The sequence below is a fragment of the Phaenicophaeus curvirostris genome, chromosome 9 (assembly GCF_032191515.1).
Source record: "Phaenicophaeus curvirostris isolate KB17595 chromosome 9, BPBGC_Pcur_1.0, whole genome shotgun sequence".
NCBI classification, from domain to species: domain Eukaryota; kingdom Metazoa; phylum Chordata; class Aves; order Cuculiformes; family Cuculidae; genus Phaenicophaeus; species Phaenicophaeus curvirostris.
Window position 1 is genome coordinate 20,079,171 of NC_091400.1, and position 17,169 is coordinate 20,096,339.

The window sequence follows — 17,169 nt, forward strand, 5'->3', positions numbered from 1 at the left end:
GGAGCAGGCAGTAAAGGAACACTAATGAGCGGCAGCGTTCCTGGATATGGCACCTCCCCGGCTGTAACCGCCCCACTGGCCGAGGCCTTGGCATCTTCACATCAGTTTTGCAGAAGCAGGTTTTCAGTATGTAAGAGGAAAGATCATACAGCTGTGTTGCACACACACAAAACCTGAGCATGACGTCCAGCCAGTGATGCACGCCCATCCCCCACAGGATCCCATCAGCTGCAAAAAGACAACTTCACAGAAGCATTGCCAGGCATTGAGAGCACAAGAGAACCAGAGACTGATGCCAAAGCAGCTGTTGCTCTTGCACAGAGCCCCAGCCTGCATTCCTTGTACAAGGACAGTGGGTGAATGCTTAACTCAGGAAAGGAGTATGCTCAAACCCTCCATTACCTTTCTCCTGCTTGGAAAAACTTCTGCAGTACCCCAAAGAACTGTAAACCTGCTCATATTCACCCAGTTTCAAGGGAAGTGTCTGCTTTGATCCTGTCAGCAAAGCCAGCCGCTGGCTGCAGTACCCATGACAGCGTGGAGGGAGAATGGAGCTTTTTAATGTCCTTTTTAATAACTTGGGTGCTCACAGTTCATTCAGACTCCCGAGGAGCAACAGTGATGTCCACTGTGGTCTTAAGAGTCTTGGACACGTACTTCAGAGTTCAGTGATGCTAAGAAACTCAGCATCTCAGTTAAACTGTTAGGATTTCCTACCACGTTTGCTTCAGAAGAGCAACACATCTCCAGAAAGAGAATTTATGGTGCACACACAGGAACTGCCGAGCAAACGGAAACACCAGACTCAACAGGAAGCAGTTTGGGTGAGAGGCTAAAATGGCTGTGAAGTGCAATCCAACTCCCATAACTCTCTCAAACCGGCCTATATTGTGTTGCCACAGGGAGCAAGATATCATAATATGTACAGCTTTGGTTACTGGCACTGGGATAGAAGTCAAAAGGGAAATATGCAGGAACTGCTGTTGATTACAAGCATGCACAGAGCAAAAAATAGAGGTGTAAAGCCTCAGCTAGTGTGAAGTTTGGAATTCCAAGGAGCCTGCATCACTTTGGAGCTGACACCACACTCGTGTTTGTGTAAATAAATTCAAATTGCTAATTTGTTCTTTTGTGGCAGAGGGGAAAAAACCACCACAGTTTCCCAAGAAAAGGCGTGTGAAGGAACACACAGACACCTCCTGGAAAGCAGAAGCAAGCCATGCTGTTACACGGGCCTCTGGTTGGACTTAAGTGGAACCACTTCATCCCACAGGGAGAACAGGCACCAATGCTGCCCTCCCCTGCACCCACTCCCAGCTGCGTTATGAGGTTTCCTTGCCAGCTTTGCAAAAGGTGGAAAATACTCAGCTATGGGGTCCATAAGGCAGAAAAGACACACGGAACAGCCAAAAGCTGTTTGCTGATTTTGGGTTTGCAGCCAGTTCAGCTGCAGCAGAGCAGAAACACTCCCATGCCGTAAAGATGCAGTGCAATACATTGAAGTAGAGATAATAATAAAATAATGCTAAAATATGTGGCCTGATGCCCAGCTCCATTGGATATTTCAGGATAACGTGGATTACAAGAGGAGATGTGGGGAAAAAGAGAGACTATGGATATTTACACAACTTCTACAAGAGCTAGCTTGTGTGAGGTCAGCCTCCAAAAAAACACTTTTGGAAAGATTTAAGATCTCCTCAGCATCCTCAGTCTTCCTGACACATCAGTTGAGGGCAAACCCCAAATCGATCTGTAAGAGAGGAGAACACTTACACAGACCCATGGATGTTTGAGAGCCTGGTCAGCCGTGATGCGCTTTGCTGGGTTTATCGTCAGCATTTGGTTGATCAAGTTCTTTGCTTCAGGAGTCACAGTGTCCCACTCCGGTGATGGGAACTGAAAGAGGAAGAGGGAACAGACAATGAACTGAAAACACCTCCTACTAGAAGACATTCTTGCTCCTACACAGTTCAGTTCCAGCCTTTGCCCTTTTAGTACCAGGGCTAACGCGTTTGCAAAAGCCAGCAGGTTTTGTGAAAACCCGTGCTGAACAAAAACTGTACAGAATCAGGAAACGCCTGGTACAGCCAGCAGGACACACTCGTGCCAGTCACCAGACACAGGCAGGAGGATTAACAGTTTAAAGACCTTTCAGGAATCACTTTGACCTTTTAATTTCTTTCACATTCAACAGTCAAAAAAGTAAAATCACAGCTCCTGTTAGCCGAGTTCTGACACAAAAAAACACAAGCACTATCTTTTTCACCCTACCTTGCTCTTCCTCCAGCATGCTAAGAAGCTCTAATAGCATATGCAAAATAACTAATGCTACAGCAAAACCTGTTGAAAGCAAACCTTGATGACAGTGAACACCCCACCAGGGGTACCTTCCCTACAATGAAGCACAACACCCTGGAATAGCAGCAGTCCCTTAGGCACAGCACCCACCAGCAAGCTGCTAACAAGCAGAGTCCCTACCAGAAACCATTTCCTGGGGAGCAAGAAAGATGTAACAGTGGGTGGGAACACAGCAGCATGGAAACAAAGGGAAGAATCTGCTGCTGATCATCCATGAAGGGTAACTGCTCTGTCCTGCAACTCCAGTAACACTAAAGATGAGACATTTACACTATCCTCCAGATGCTTGCATGTGGTACAGATGGCAGTGTGCTGAGATTAAACGCAGCGTGTCTCACTCCCATGAACCCAGTGTGCAAACACAGGCAAACTTGAGGACACAGAGACAAATGTGTTGTTGGGATAAGAGTCCCCTGTCCCCTGATCTAACACAAGAACATTTCTTTACTACATCATTTAGAACAAGTTGATCCTGTCTCTTTTCTTCTGCATTTTATGCCTTTCTTAATTAGGTCATGAAGATACAAGGTTTGATGTGCGTATGATCTTATTTCTGCATTCCCATCAGCAAGGCATTACAGTATTTTCTGCAAACATTAAAAGATACTGCTCAAAACCGATGATACCATGCTTCCAACCAGGACACTCTCCCTCCAGCCAAGCTCCAAAGTATCCATGGAAATGCCTTGCAAACCCCAACCCAACAGCACAAAGCCCAGTGCGCAGGTGCCACTTCTCTGTGGTCAAGAGAGAACAGAACAGTGTGTACTGGGAGCTGCGTAAGGACACTGGGGGAGGCACGCCAGTAAAGCTGGAGCTGTTCTCTAACATGCAGCACAGGGGAGCAATCTACTGGAAGTTGTTCCTTTAACAGGTAAGAAATCAAACCCAGCCAAGAGCCAGGAGGCATCAGGCACCTCCCTCAAGTCAGACATCCAGCCCCTGCAGTGCTTGGACAATCCCCACTGATGTAATTACTGCAAATCCACTTCAGATGAGAACAACCAAACAGGCACAAAAGGGGCAGGAAGGCAAGAGGAGTCCATTTAAGGCTATCAAGGACAAAGACATCACTTCTCTTTCACTCAGGAAGCCATGACAGGGGTCAGGCAGCTCTTTGTTCTCGCTGCATGGCTGCTCTTGTGCTCTCAGGCACAGAAGCTGGGAGGTAACTGGGGTCCAGCAGAACCCTCGCATTTTTAAGAACAAATCACAAGACAGCCAACAAAATGAACTCCTCAGCTTCCTCTTGATATTCCTGTCCACAGGCTCTGAGCTAGGATTTTTGGAGTTACTTCTTCCCTCCCAAGCCTCTCCTTACATGGAAGAATTCACATAAAACATTCAAGTTGTGGTACTGAAAACACATTGAACTCGACCTTTGCTCCCCACAATCAACCTCCTTGCTATTCCTCTCCTTCAGGCAACTTTCTACACCTCAGTTGTGCCATGCTCTGACAACAGTTCCATGAACCACTTGGCTTTCTACCAGAGGCTCCAACTCAGGAGGCTGATGCCCACTACAAAGCCGCCCCTTCGAAGGCCCCTGCCATGTAGTCTCCTCATTGGGCTCCACAATTTCCATAGCTGGAAGAAATTCCACTATGGCACTGAGGAGACCAGAGGGCACAATTTAAGCTACTATTCCACACAATACCTCCCCATCCTTCTAAACAGGCTTGATAAAGACAGGCTCCCTCATTCTCCCTTCCTGCTGCTCCCTCAAAAGAGTTTGCATTGGCTATATTAGCAGCGCTTTGTGGTAAATGCACTAGGAGGCACCATTTCCCACGATCTGCATTTCCCTAATGACCAGCGACACCTCAGTGCCCACTGTGATGCTTCCCACACATCCTTCCAGAGCCCCGGAGAGGACTGTATCCAAGCAGTGAAGACAACGAGGTCTGTGGACATGCCAAACATCGCTTTGCACAGTAGCTTGGGGCCTGCTGCTGCACACCGAGTAAGATAGTGCCTTGTTTTGGATGGCTTCTACACCCATGCAGGTACTCAGCAAGAAAGTGCCCTTACGTCATAGGCTCCGGCTTTGATCTGCTGATAGAGTTTGTGCTGATCTTCATCCCAAAAGGGAGGGTACCCCACTAGTAATATGTACAGAATCACTCCTGGGAGGGAGAGACACAGATAACTATGGTTAGGCTAACGCGCCAATTGCTCCTTCAGACCCTCTTCCTTCCCTCTTGACAGTCCCCAAGGCAATGACTGCTCTATCTCTTCCTTTGCCCTCATATGTAGCCTTCTGAGGTAGAAACGGACAGTACAAACCTCTCCTCTGCCGAACCTCACGCTGGAACTTCATGTCCAGCTGCCAGGAGCAAGAACAAGGTGCACCATGCCCTTCTGCTCTCCTCTGGCTAGCGTGGCTGTTGAGCCACAGCTCCCAGAATGAAATGAAATGAAGCCACATCTCTGGGGGTTGCTGGGCAGCCAGGGACCCTTTAGAAAGGACTAGGGATCTAGAGGCCTACTGAGCATGGTCCTGGGACAAAAATGCCACTGACAAAGCTAACACTCCTGGCCTGCAGAGAACCAACTAGCCCTTGTCAGGTAACATGAGTATCACAGAACGTTACACTTATTGGTCCCAGATAAATTTACCCTTCATTTTTTTCTTTTTAAGAAAATAATCTCTCTGCAACATTTCCTTCTCTACATATCTGGCATAATAGGAAACGGCAACAGTTACCTGAACAACTGGCTCTGAAGGCACAGATAGCTCCTGTCTGAGTCCTGAACACCTGACAGATGGCCTGAGGAACAGATTGGGAGCCAAACTCAAATGAGTTCAGGCTCCAGTGTTAACTTCATCTAGACAAGGTGCTTATCCTCATGTATGCCTTCCTTTCTCCACCCAGTAAGAAGGAGCACTGCACACCCTCCCAGCAAGAGGTTATATGGAATTGCTCTTCTACATGAAACAGTGGTGTTCAAGCGTAAAACATTTGGACAGAATCTTACCACATGCCCATATATCCACTGGCTTTCCATAAGGATCTTTTCTTAAGACTTCAGGGGAGAGGTAGCCTGGAGTGCCAGCAAACCCTGCCGGGAAATGGATGACACAAAGCAGTCACAGAACCTGAGCAGAAGAGATCTTGCCACATCACAGAATCCGTGAGTGGGAAACAATAAATTCCCAAAACCATTACCCTCCTTCACTGCGTATATGTTAATTCCTGGTAAAGCACCCAAAGCAGAGAAACACAAATGAAAGTAAATCAGATAGGATTGACTGTCCATGTATTGCAAGAAAGTCAGGAAAGGAAGAGGGACCACGTCAACCAGCTGGGCAGAAACTTGTGTGCCAGGCCTTGTATCACTATAATGGCTTGGATCTAGAAAATATCGATGGGGCCTATCCGATTGCCAGCTGCTGTGGGCAGAGCAGGAGAAGCAGCCGTCTCTCCAGAGCCTCCACAGTACTGCAGAGTCTCAGATCTGATGTTTAGCCTGTGCAGGCCTCATTTCTAATTATATTTTAACTAAACAAAGATAAGGCTAGACCCAAATGTGCCTGAAGAAGGCAAGGTCAAACACATTTCTGCAAAATGACCGAACACAATTCCAGATGTCTGCTCCTGAGCAGCAGGGAAGTTCAGATCAGGGTCTAAACTTAGCAGCTGCATTAATGTCCAACACCAACATCAAATGTGAACCAAGAATAAATGGAAATATAGAGAAATGCAGGAATACACATTTTTCTGTCTTTGTCATGTTCTTTCCTCTGGTATACTTAGGCTCACACCCAAGGCCCCACAGGCTGAGCTCCTTGGAAAGGAAGCAGCAATGCCAAATACACACAAGCACGCTCAAATTGCTGATGGAAAGCACTCAAGGAGGCTGCAACTCAACAAGCCACCAGGAAAAGGGGGGAGCAAAAGTGGGGAAGCTCCAACACTCTTACCAAACCAGGCCTGCTGCTCTCCCTGGACTTCTATCGCCAGGCCAAAGTCCGCCAGTTTGACAGCAGCACCCTTGCATTTACTTGCCAGTAGTAAGTTCTCAGGCTGGGGAGAAGAAAGAAGAAAGGAAATAAGAATGGAAGATTGACATCCTCGTCCAAGCCTCCTGCTTCAGCATCACAATGTTACACTGCATCTGCCGACCCAATTTAGCCAGTGTGTACTGAAGCTGTTCAGGTGAAAGCAGAGCAACAGCAACGAACAAACCTGACCTCGAGTGGCAGGAAACCTTCAGCCTCACACAAATCCTGAGTGGGTGCCAGTGCCCTTCCCAGCCCAGTTGTGCACTACGGGCTGACACCAGAGGGCACTCCCAGTACGGTTACTGCAGCACAGAACCCAAAATCCTTCTGCCATCCCGCAGACAGTAATTGGCGGGGAGAGAAGGGGGGGAGATGCAGTAGATACTGTCTGCAGCAGACAGTCTGCAGTGGTAGATAGAGTCTGCAGCGATGTTTCTCCCTATGAACATTACACAGTCCCCAGGGCATTGGAAAAGTAAATATGATGCTAACAGGGGCTGCCAAATGCAGCACCGTAATGTGGGAAGGCATCATCTGGACACACAGTGGCTTTCATCCCTTACAGAAAAAGCTTCAGCCTCAGCACACCCGTGAGCCTTCTTGTAAGCTGCTTTTTCATGTCACATATTTACAGCAGCGTCAGATACGCCGTCTAGCTACTGCCACTGTCACCTCTACGGCAAGAGCCGTGTCGCTGCCCTGCGTGCCAGGGAAGGGAGACAGACTTCTGCCCCTCACACGAATCCTGCTCCAATCAAAATCCTATTGTGTTCCAGTAGAGGACATCAGCAGAAGGCTTAACAGAAACTGTACTGAGAGCCAGCAGCTTCCTTTGCAGCACTAGCACAGCTGGTAACATAGGACCCATCAAACCCCAGAGCCTTTACAGTGGTGGCTGCTGCAGCTCTGCAGGAAACCCAGCTTGCAGACAGGCAGGACGAACAGGATTTCTCATCCCAACACCTTGCGATCATTTATGCAATTAATATCAACTGGAGGTTCTGACTGAGCAAGATGGAAGCCTGGAGATCCAGAAAGGGAAGCTTGTCTTGGTTTCACAGCTCTGATAGAGGTCGTTTTTTGCAGCCTGCTCCCCGGTTCAATCCCCCACCACCCTCTGCTCCTGTTCTGCCTGACAGCAGCAGGATGCTTTGCTCATTCACCTGCCTCAGAGTCCTGGGCAGGCATCTGGCTCCTGCTTTGTGCACAGGGCCCACAGTCCTGCTCATCGCAGCCCTTGCCACATGCAGCATGGACAGAAGGGGAGCTGAGTCTCAGTTGGATGCCATTGGCTTTTCACTACACGGGAAGTGGAAAAGATTGTGTTAATCAAGCTACACTGATGAAAATTCACCAGTGTAAGCCAGTCCCTAATGCAGAAGCCCAGTGAAATCTGAAAATCCCTCCTGACTCCAGATAACACCTGGGCTTGGCTTGACTTAGAAACAGTGACATTTAGGCCAGGCTTGTGCTAGCTGAGCACTATTTGCCTCTAAAACGCAGCTACAAACGTGTGCGTTTGTCAACATACAGCAAACATACTAGGGTTTCACATACTTTTTGGTAAGGATGTGAATGCATTCCCCTATTTCTTAGGGTCCCCATGGGCAGCTCAACACTTGAAGTTCTTTAAGAGCATGTCAGCCAGAAGACAGGCTTATGAGAGGGAAGTACAAGAGACAGAACTTCACTTGAAGACAGATCTGCACTTACAACACACTTATCCTGAAGGCCAGGCCTTTGGCAAGGAAAGAAATATTAAATAAAGAGCAGGGCATCTCTTATTGCTAAAAGGAATGGTTGCTCCTGTGGCCTGGGTAGCTTCAGTGAATCACAGCAACAGGAGAAACATTAACTGCAGCAGGGAGTGTCCAGCAGCTACAAAGTTCTAAAAGAATTCACAGCTTTCACACAAACAAAACTTGGGAAGCAAAACTGATCGTATCTGAATGCAGGATGCGAAGAAAACCCATCCTGTACCGGGAAACACTACTGATTTTCATAGAATGCCTGGGTTTGGGGGCAGCAGTGCCTCCTGAAGGCTGCTTTCTCTAGAGCAGGGGTCAGCTCTAACCCAGCATAGCCATTCCCCAGCAGATCACTTGTATTTTCACAGTGTTCTGGATCAGAAGGCCACAAGCATTGCAGGGGAGTTTGACAGAAACACAAAGGGTTAACAGCTGTCCACTGGATCAAAACACCAGGGGAACACTGACACCTATCCTGCAGCTGCCTTTACCTCACTATCTGCAAAACATTGTTATAATTTCCCCCTTGTGCACTGTATAACAAACCAAACCCAACACTAACCCAGGCGTCACCCTGCATTAATTTAACCCAACCACTGGTTGCGATCACAATCCCTGCTTCAGACAGAGAAGGCTGCAGGGCAGGCAGCCCTTCCCGCACAGACCTCATTGTTCTGGAGGCCACCCAGCTCCCAGTACAGAGGGTATTGTGAGGGAAGAGACGTGAACTATGCTGTGGGGCTCTGGTTCCATAACTGTCTTATCATGTGGCAAATGGTTGATTCCCAGTGTTTCACTGGCCAGCAGTTTTGGGTTTAGATAAAAAGAGCTTCTGCTGATGAGAGAAGAAAGGAATGACACAACAAGTTCTTCTTGTGCATCTCTGCCCCAGCCCAATACATATGTTTGGCAACACTGAAGAATAAAAATACACATGTTCTGTGCAGACAAACTCATGCTGGCAGACTGAACAACCATCGCCCCTTGCCATAGAATCATAGAATAACCAGGTTGGAAGAGACCCACCGGATCATCCAGTCCAACCATTCCTATCAAACACTAAACCATGTCCCTTAGCACCTCATCCACCCGTGCCTTAAACACCTCCAGGGAAGACGACTTAACCACCTCCCTGGGTAGCCTCTGTCAGTGCCCAACGACCCTTTCTGTGAAAAATTTTTTCCTAATGTCCAGCCTAAACCTCCCCTGGCGGAGCTTGAGGCCATTTCCTCTTGTCCTGTCCCCTGTCACTCGGGAGAAGAGGCCAGAACCCTCCTCTCTACAACCTCCTTTCAGGTAGTTATAGAGAGCAATTGTCTCTGCAGATCACTTCAATGGCAGAGTGGAATGCATCCTATGCATCCTTCATTCTAACGAACCTTACCCCAAGCCTACCACATCCACGGTTCACAACTGCTCCGTCCTGGAGCTGCCTCTGGGAGGCTGAGAGCTGGCAAGACTCGTGGAGACTGAAAACTTCTTTGGGAGTTCAGCACGCCCCCTAGAAGACTCTGAAGGAGCACGGTTGTGTTCCAGGAACCCCTGATCCCAGTTCAAGCAAAAAACTCTTTGCCAGCTGGCAAGCCAGCACCCCTGTCTTGTTTCTTCCAGTGATCCCCTGGCTGCTCTCCTCAGCCTCAGTGGCACGGAGGAAAGATTACCTTCAAGTCCCTGTGCACGATATCATGCTGGTGAATGTGATTCACACTCTCCAGTATCTGATGAATACAGTGGCTGCAAGATAAAGGAAGAGACAAACAGTTACGCACACACACATGGCATCTCATCCCATCCCAGAACCATTTCCCTAACTGTCACATGTGTACCAGGGACAGTCCAAGACCCCCAGCTGAATTCCTTCACCAGGCCAGTGAATGCCACAGCTCAGGACTGTCACAGCAGGACACACCCAGCTCACTCAGCAACAGGATGCCGAGCATCACATCCCCAGCAGGACCACAGAGCCTCTCTCCCACCCCTCATCACCTCTTCCTCTCCTCATTACACCAAGCATCCCATTTCTTCCTTCAGCCAACAGTGCCCTCCCACACAGGAGGACCAAATGTCTGCAAACAGCAGCCAGGACTGGGGAAACAGCCCCCAGCCGCTCCAGGAAACATTCAGCCGGGCTAGTCAGGAGCAAAGAATAAACTTCCAGAGAGCAGCCACCTCCTGTAGCAAATTCAGGATGAGGACTCCCGGGTGCCTGCCAGGTCGCAAAGCTTTCGGAGCAGCCGCTCAAGCACTTGGCATACACAATGTGTGCACACACCCGCTTGCTGGGTGCCTTTTAAGTACAGATCCCACTTAAAGGGCTGGTGATCTGAAAAGCAGACTCCTTCCCTGTTAAGTGCAGTGTGCTGCGCTCCCCTGGCTCACCAAAAACCCTGTCTGCCACTCTCTGCTGTGACCGCAGTGGCAAAGCGAGATGCTATTTACACCCGTCGCATAAGGAGAGCGCAGCACACTCAGGGGGAGAGTTCTGGCTGAAAACACCTCTTCCACTATGCATTTAGTCAGCTCCCAAGGGCAAACATGGGATGGAGCAGAGGTTCTGACAACTAGGGCAGGGCAGCGAGCACCTAGGCACGGGCACTCAGACGGGTCTGTGTCCCTGCTGCAGGATCTGTCAGTCCCCTCGCTAGACTCCACACATCTCAGGAGAACAAATTTGAAACGAGTGAAGTATTTGAGGAAAGGGAAGCTGGCTCCTGGAAAAGATGGGAAAAGTTTGAGGGGAGGATAAGGGAGAGGAGATAAAGCCCTGTATGCTTGCGACCCCCACCTCCTCAGAGCTGGCAGTCCAGCCCTCAGGGTCAGAGACCATGAATATCACCCCGCTCCCAAAACAAAAATGTATAATTAGAACGGAGCCGAGGCTGAGCGAGAGAGATTTTCTGGCCAAAAATGGCAAAAGTGTGAGGTGTCCCAGGCGAGCCAAGTGCGGCGCATTGGCACGGACCTCACTCCCTCACTCTCCCAGCCCGCTCTGGAATTCAGCTCGGCATGGGGAGAGAAAGGGAGGAGTCTCACTCTGTCATCTTTCGGGCACTGCGAGGCCTGGCCAGCTGACAGAGGGCTGAGCACCCCGAGGAGGACTCACATGCTCACACAGCAGCACAGCGCTCTCCTGTTCCCCTAACCTTGCCTTAAGTTTCCTGAGCAGCGTCTGTCCCTGCCAGCTCTTGACCATTTCAGGGAATAGGTGCTGGCAGGAGTCACAGGGGAAAGGATGGCGACCGGTAGCTCCAAAACTTCCCAACTTCAAGGCAGAACAGCTTAAGTGACAGTCTATCTTTCCAAGCTGCTGTGCCTACAACATCCCTACACCCCACGGGAAACATCTGCAGGTCTCCCCAGTCTCTGCCAGGAGCTCCATCAGATGACAGGCTCACTGGCCTTCCCCAGCAGTTCATGGGGGAGAGTGTGGTGGCAATGCCTCCTTTGAAAGCATCCTGCAATGCCTGGACAACAGAGATGCTAAGCACACCACCGGGACATCAAATAAAGGCCTTCAGGCTTTGCAACAGCACGTGCACCTACACCAACACACCGGGCTGTACTCTTTCCTCCCCTGCTGTCAGCATCCCCTTCCTCACAGCGCTGCCTGCCAGGTTCACCCTGCAGCAACACCCACTGCTCCCTTCTTACCACTCTTCTCATGGCTTCGTGATCCCTGCTCCAGCCTGGGTCAGGATGGGACAGGAGCAGAGGAGTGAGCTGCCACCAGTGGACCCCTCCCAGGCCCTGCTTAAGCAGAGCAGGAGCTGCGGAATCCCAGCTTCCATTCCAAATGCTGCAAGTCCAGCAGGTGGATGGGTCCGAGTACGCCCTCAGCTCCTGCTGCACGCAGCGCCCACCCTGCACAGACTGGCGAGAGACATGCACAGCCTGTTTCGGGAAGCTCAGGCACAGGAGGAAGGGACACGCTCAGAAAAAGAAGGGCAGAGCTCACAATACTTTTGGTATTAAAATATAAAGGTTGCTCTCACATACTATGCCTTTTCTAACTGTGTCAGCCAGCTGATTGAAAGGGCTCCTGCAGAAATGCAGCCTTTGAAGCCGTGTAACCCGTTAACCAGACACAGGCAGACTGATGGGGTCTGCTGACAGCAGTGGCGCAGTGCTAGAACCCCCGTTGAAGGGAAGAGGCCAAGCAGGCAGTACTCACAGCCCCAACACCGCTCTCCCTTGCGTTCACTTGCTAAAAACACACCATTACCACAACCAGAAAGCGCAGGCACAGCCTCCAACAGCAGCTCTCACCACCGAGCACAGTGTCTGCGAGTAGCAACGGCCAGAGCTGCGGGGAACCAGGCTAAGCGGTGCAATGTCTTATGCCAACAGCAGACAGAGGAATTGTTTTTTCCAGACAGGGAGCAAGTGTCAGAACAAAGCCATGCACGGAACAGCAGTCAGGGAACTCGTTCCATTTGCCAACACACGTGGCACACACACAGAAGGGTCTGGAAACAGCCTTACCTGGCATCTGCTTCACTGTAGTATTCTCTGGCCACAATATCCTCAAAGAGCTCCCCACCAGTGACCCTGGAGCACAAAGGAACAAGGGAGGTTACAGAGCCTGGGTGTCCAGTTCAAAGGCTGCATGAATCATGTGTGGCTGCCCACCTGAGCCCCTTCCCGCAGCCCGTGTGGGGACCAGTGGCCCCAGTGGGCAGAGCTCCACTACCAACCTGGGGCACTGGGAGCCAGGGCAGAGCTCCACCACCAACCTAGGGCACAGGGGAGTCAGAGTAGAGCTCCACCATCCTGGCACGGACACCTTGGCCTGCCATCTCACCAGCAGCGTATAAGATACTCCTGAGATACTGGGCACAAAGTGCCCAGATAGCTCTACAGAGGTGAGCTTGGGCAGAATATCCTCCCTCCAGCCTGCTCCAGGCTCCTCAGAGCCCCAAGTGAGACTGTCTGCTTGTACAGGACAGCCACCTTTTGCCATCCCACCTTACACCTGCTGCCACGAGCCTGCCTGGTCTATCACACAGTCAATGGATTTTTGTCAAACAGGCCAGAAGTTTCTACAGTTCTCAAAAGAGAAACCAAGAATAGTATTAACGCAAGTGTTTTTCATTCCACTCTTAGTCAGCCATCCATGTGCCTGCATCACTGCTGAAGCATCAAAGCCAAAGACGACACTTACAGATCAAAGACGAGGTAATGGAAACCTTCTTCTGAAATACTGTCATGGAGTCGCACTGCAAAAACATAATCAAGAAATGGAGATTTACAAAGCATGTAGCAAATGTGACACTTGACAAACCAAACCTCTGCACACAGCCAAGCTCCCCCTCACCCAATCAGTCTATTAATTCCCCACGTCCTTCACTTTTTGTGCTCCCTTAGTGACCTATTTCCTTCGTTATCTCAAAGGAACAGATGGGTGCCCCTCACATAGACCCTACCCCTCCCCAGCATCAAACCCAACTCTAAATATCTGTGACCTCCTGCTTGTTCTCCTTCTCTAACACTTCAGTACCCTCCTTTCACATCTGCCTACTCTTTCCTTCCTGCTCATGTTTTGGCAGCTCTCTCCATCCATTCTTACTGCCCTTTTCCCTTTCCTTGTTCCCTCTCGTCTTCACGACAGCGGCTGCCCCCATGGACCACTGTCTCCTGGTACCCTGGGGTCTCCACGCTCTGTCCTCCTCTCCCCTTGGCAAACATAGGCAGTAGCTCTATCCATGCAACCAGCACAGTGCAATTTCTTCCTGTCTGAATAAAAAATCTCAGTTTCTTTGCTGTTTCTTGGATACCCAGGCACTAGTTCTAACCCAAGAGGAGAAACTAAGCCCTTAATTTTGGATTGCTACCTACCCCTTACATTCTGCTTTTCTCCTTTGCTGGAAAACCTTTCTATTTCCCCTGCCATTCCAAGCCACAGCCAGCAATTCTACTGGACTCTGTTCCTAAACCTGCACACCCTGACTAGGATGAGTGGTCTTCACACAACTGTCTGCAGTGTTTCCCTGCTGGTTCACTCAATCAAAGCCACTGCCTGAGACCAGACTGGGTCTTGGATGCCGTCACACCCAGAAATCAAGTACTAAGCATAGTAACACCACCATTTTCATCCCTAGAAGAACCTCCTTAGCTGGGTCTGTCACTGTAGTGGTACCTCTGTCTCCCTTCCCTGTCATTCTCTTCCACATAAACCACAGGTGACCTCTCTTGACTCTCCCAACACGATGATTTTCCCCCTGCTAGTACCGAGAGGTCAGTCTGCACCTCTTATTGGTGCATGACGTCAGCTGCCATCACTGCCTTGGGAATGTTTCAAACTGCACTTGGCACACACTCCTACCTCATAAGGAACAGCTTTTACAAAGGTTCTCAGTGCTCTCCTCCAAACCTCCTTGCACCTCTCTTTCACCGAGGTACTCAGCAAACACACACCAACTCACGCTGAGATTAGCACAGATGCGCAGAGACCACTGCCACTACCTTTCCCAAAAGGATTTCCCTCTTTCCTTCCTCTTTCTGCCTGCACTTTCCTATATTTTCCCTGCTATTATCTACATGCTCTCTGGGCCAGTCCCTTGTCCAATTTCCTTTCCCTAGGATTCCCACTGCATCCATCTGCAGGCTTTGGGAGGAGCGCTCTGCAAACAGCCAAGTACAGTTCAAGTGCTGGTACAGGAGGCATTCCAGGCACAACATGGTGTTTCTACAGCACGAAAACACAGACACATCACCTTGAAGAGCTACGCTCCTCACATCATTCACTGTAAGATAACTGTTCTTCCAAGTAAGCAGTTAGAGTTTGTAATAATTCCAATGCAACACAACTCTGTGTTTCCCAGAAACCTTGCCTCCTGAGGGCTCGGCAGAACCAGCAGAGGTGACATAACAGAAATGCAACAATAAGGGTATTTCCTAGGAGAAAAGAGTTCCATTCATGACTGGAAAGTAGATGGGAAGTGGCTGAGATACTTGGATCCCCAGCACAAGGTAGTTTCACTCCACTGCACAAGGCTCTTCGACATGAACACAAGAGAGCACGAGAACAAGAGCTGAGGCCCAGGACACAGCAAAAGTCTGTACAAGGACCTTCTGAGGAGGGAACAGATGGAGAAACTTCAAGGAACATGGAATGTGCTAATAAGGTCATCTCTGGTGACGCTCAGTGTGCATGAAGGAGCATTCTCCTTCCTCTGGCACCTGCGAAACCATTGAAGCACAGCAAGAAACACCAAGCAGAGTGAAGAGCAGCATGAATGGAATCCAGATGGAGGAGGAACACAGCCACCACCAGGCTGGGAGCGGTGGCCACAAACAGCAAACACGTCTGCAGGTGGACATGAGACACTCTGAAGGATCAACTTTGACATGAAGATGTGGGCAGCAAATTACATCAGAAAATAAAGCATAAAGGAGCTGATTGGTGCTGTTTCCTTGTCCTGAGGAAAGCACTTTTGTCAGATACATTAAGAAAAGAGAAGGAAGTAGCAATTCAGCTGGCAGAGACTGGCAGAGGTAGCAGAAAGCCTTCAAGGACAATAAAACATTATTTGCATCCTAAGGTGAGGACCCGTGACAGGAGGACAGAGGCAGCTCATAAGTACTGACGCTGCACATCGCCCCAGGGCTGCCCAGCAGAAGAAGGTCTTGGAGGCAGGACACAGGTCACTAACTTAACAAGGGAGCTGCTTCCTCACGACATTCCTGAGCAATGCTGGAACAAAACCTGCCCCGGGTTCAATCTGCTGAGGTAGTGAAGCTCAGGGAGCGAAGCTAGAACAGAAAACACCAGGAAAGCTATTAGGAATGATGACAGTGAGCACCACCATCCTTCATGGGAATAATTAACAACAGCTCAAAACATGAGGTTTAAAGCATGGAGTGGAGTCAAACAGGATTAAGAATAGTCTGAATATACCAACGTTTGTGACTTTCAGTTCCAGCCCACGCTTCATTCATACCAATACTGATGAAGAAACAACAGCAATGCTCAACGGAAGACCAGGAACACCCTACCGTTTCTCTCCCCTCCCTTCCCGCAGAGCCACAGTAGCCTTCTTGATCAGCAAGGACACTGCAGTTGGCAGTTCTGATGCCAGGGTTCACTCCGCTGACACACGAGTTAGAACACTCTACTCTCCAGTACAGCAGTAACTACCAGGGACTGCCAGATTAAAAACATCATCTTCCTTTCACAAAGCCATGGAGCCAGGACATAGCCCATATTCAGAAATAACCCCACCACCTTTAGCTCATGCCAAGCATAAAAACAGCCAGCACAGCCCCCACAGGCTGCTCAGACCTGTGTAACCTGGTGAACACGAGAGGGTGAAAAATATAATTGCATATAGACGCTGAAGGGTAAAGGATTCGCAAAACCGACTATCAATGATAGCAAAATGGAGAACTATAAGCGTTCATTCAGCTAACCTTCTCTTCAACAACATTAGAGAGCCCTTTTTTCCGCCTCAATCACAGCAACAGCAGGCTGGGCAAACTCAAACAGCACAAAGCCTTGGATGGCAGCAACAGGGAAGTTGCACAACAGCAACACAGGGTCTTCCCACAAATGACCAAGCTACAGAAGAGCTCAAGTACTTGGGGCACCAGAAGAGGTAGACGACTACTATTAACTGATTCTGTTGCCCAGAAGCAGTGATTCAAACCTTATTTTCCTTCCTAGTCAAACACTATTACCACAAGGTTTCTTTCCAACCGTAGGGAATCACTGCTGCCAACACTGCACATGCTCAGGGTCACCCAATGACTGGTCCATGTCAGAGGTCTCAAATGGATAAAGAACACTTAGTACAACGCTAGCAAGAACAGACAAAGAGAGGGGCATGAGAAAGAAAACAGAAGTCAGCCACTGAGGCACTAAATCTGTTACAGGATACAGCAAAGACTTCGCCCAAGGTTTTAGTCAGGACACAGAAAAAAGTCCCCTCCACACAGTAAGTGGAGACCTCAGAGTTCACAAGCCGATCTCATTCTGTTAGACACTTGAGTCTTACCAATAGCTTCAGAAACAATAAATGAACCCCCACAGCACTGGTAAGCCAGCACCAATACTGTCCA

The 17,169-nt window shown here is 49.4% G+C and overlaps 1 protein-coding gene across 17 annotated transcripts in view; it reads right to left on the minus strand.

Moving 5' to 3' along the window:
• Positions 1-17,169, minus strand: part of CAMK2G (calcium/calmodulin dependent protein kinase II gamma) — a 112,563-nt gene that overhangs the window by 34,515 nt on the left and 60,879 nt on the right. For all 17 annotated transcript variants that reach the window (XM_069863685.1, XM_069863687.1, XM_069863684.1 and 14 more), the window contains exons 4-10: positions 13,274-13,328; positions 12,595-12,660; positions 9,774-9,846; positions 6,284-6,386; positions 5,338-5,421; positions 4,390-4,484; positions 1,774-1,896 (exon numbers count right to left, since the gene is read on the minus strand). In XM_069863685.1, coding sequence (XP_069719786.1) covers positions 1,774-1,896; positions 4,390-4,484; positions 5,338-5,421; positions 6,284-6,386; positions 9,774-9,846; positions 12,595-12,660; positions 13,274-13,328 — 599 coding nt within the window. The remainder of the gene's footprint in view (positions 1-1,773; positions 1,897-4,389; positions 4,485-5,337; positions 5,422-6,283; positions 6,387-9,773; positions 9,847-12,594; positions 12,661-13,273; positions 13,329-17,169) is intronic.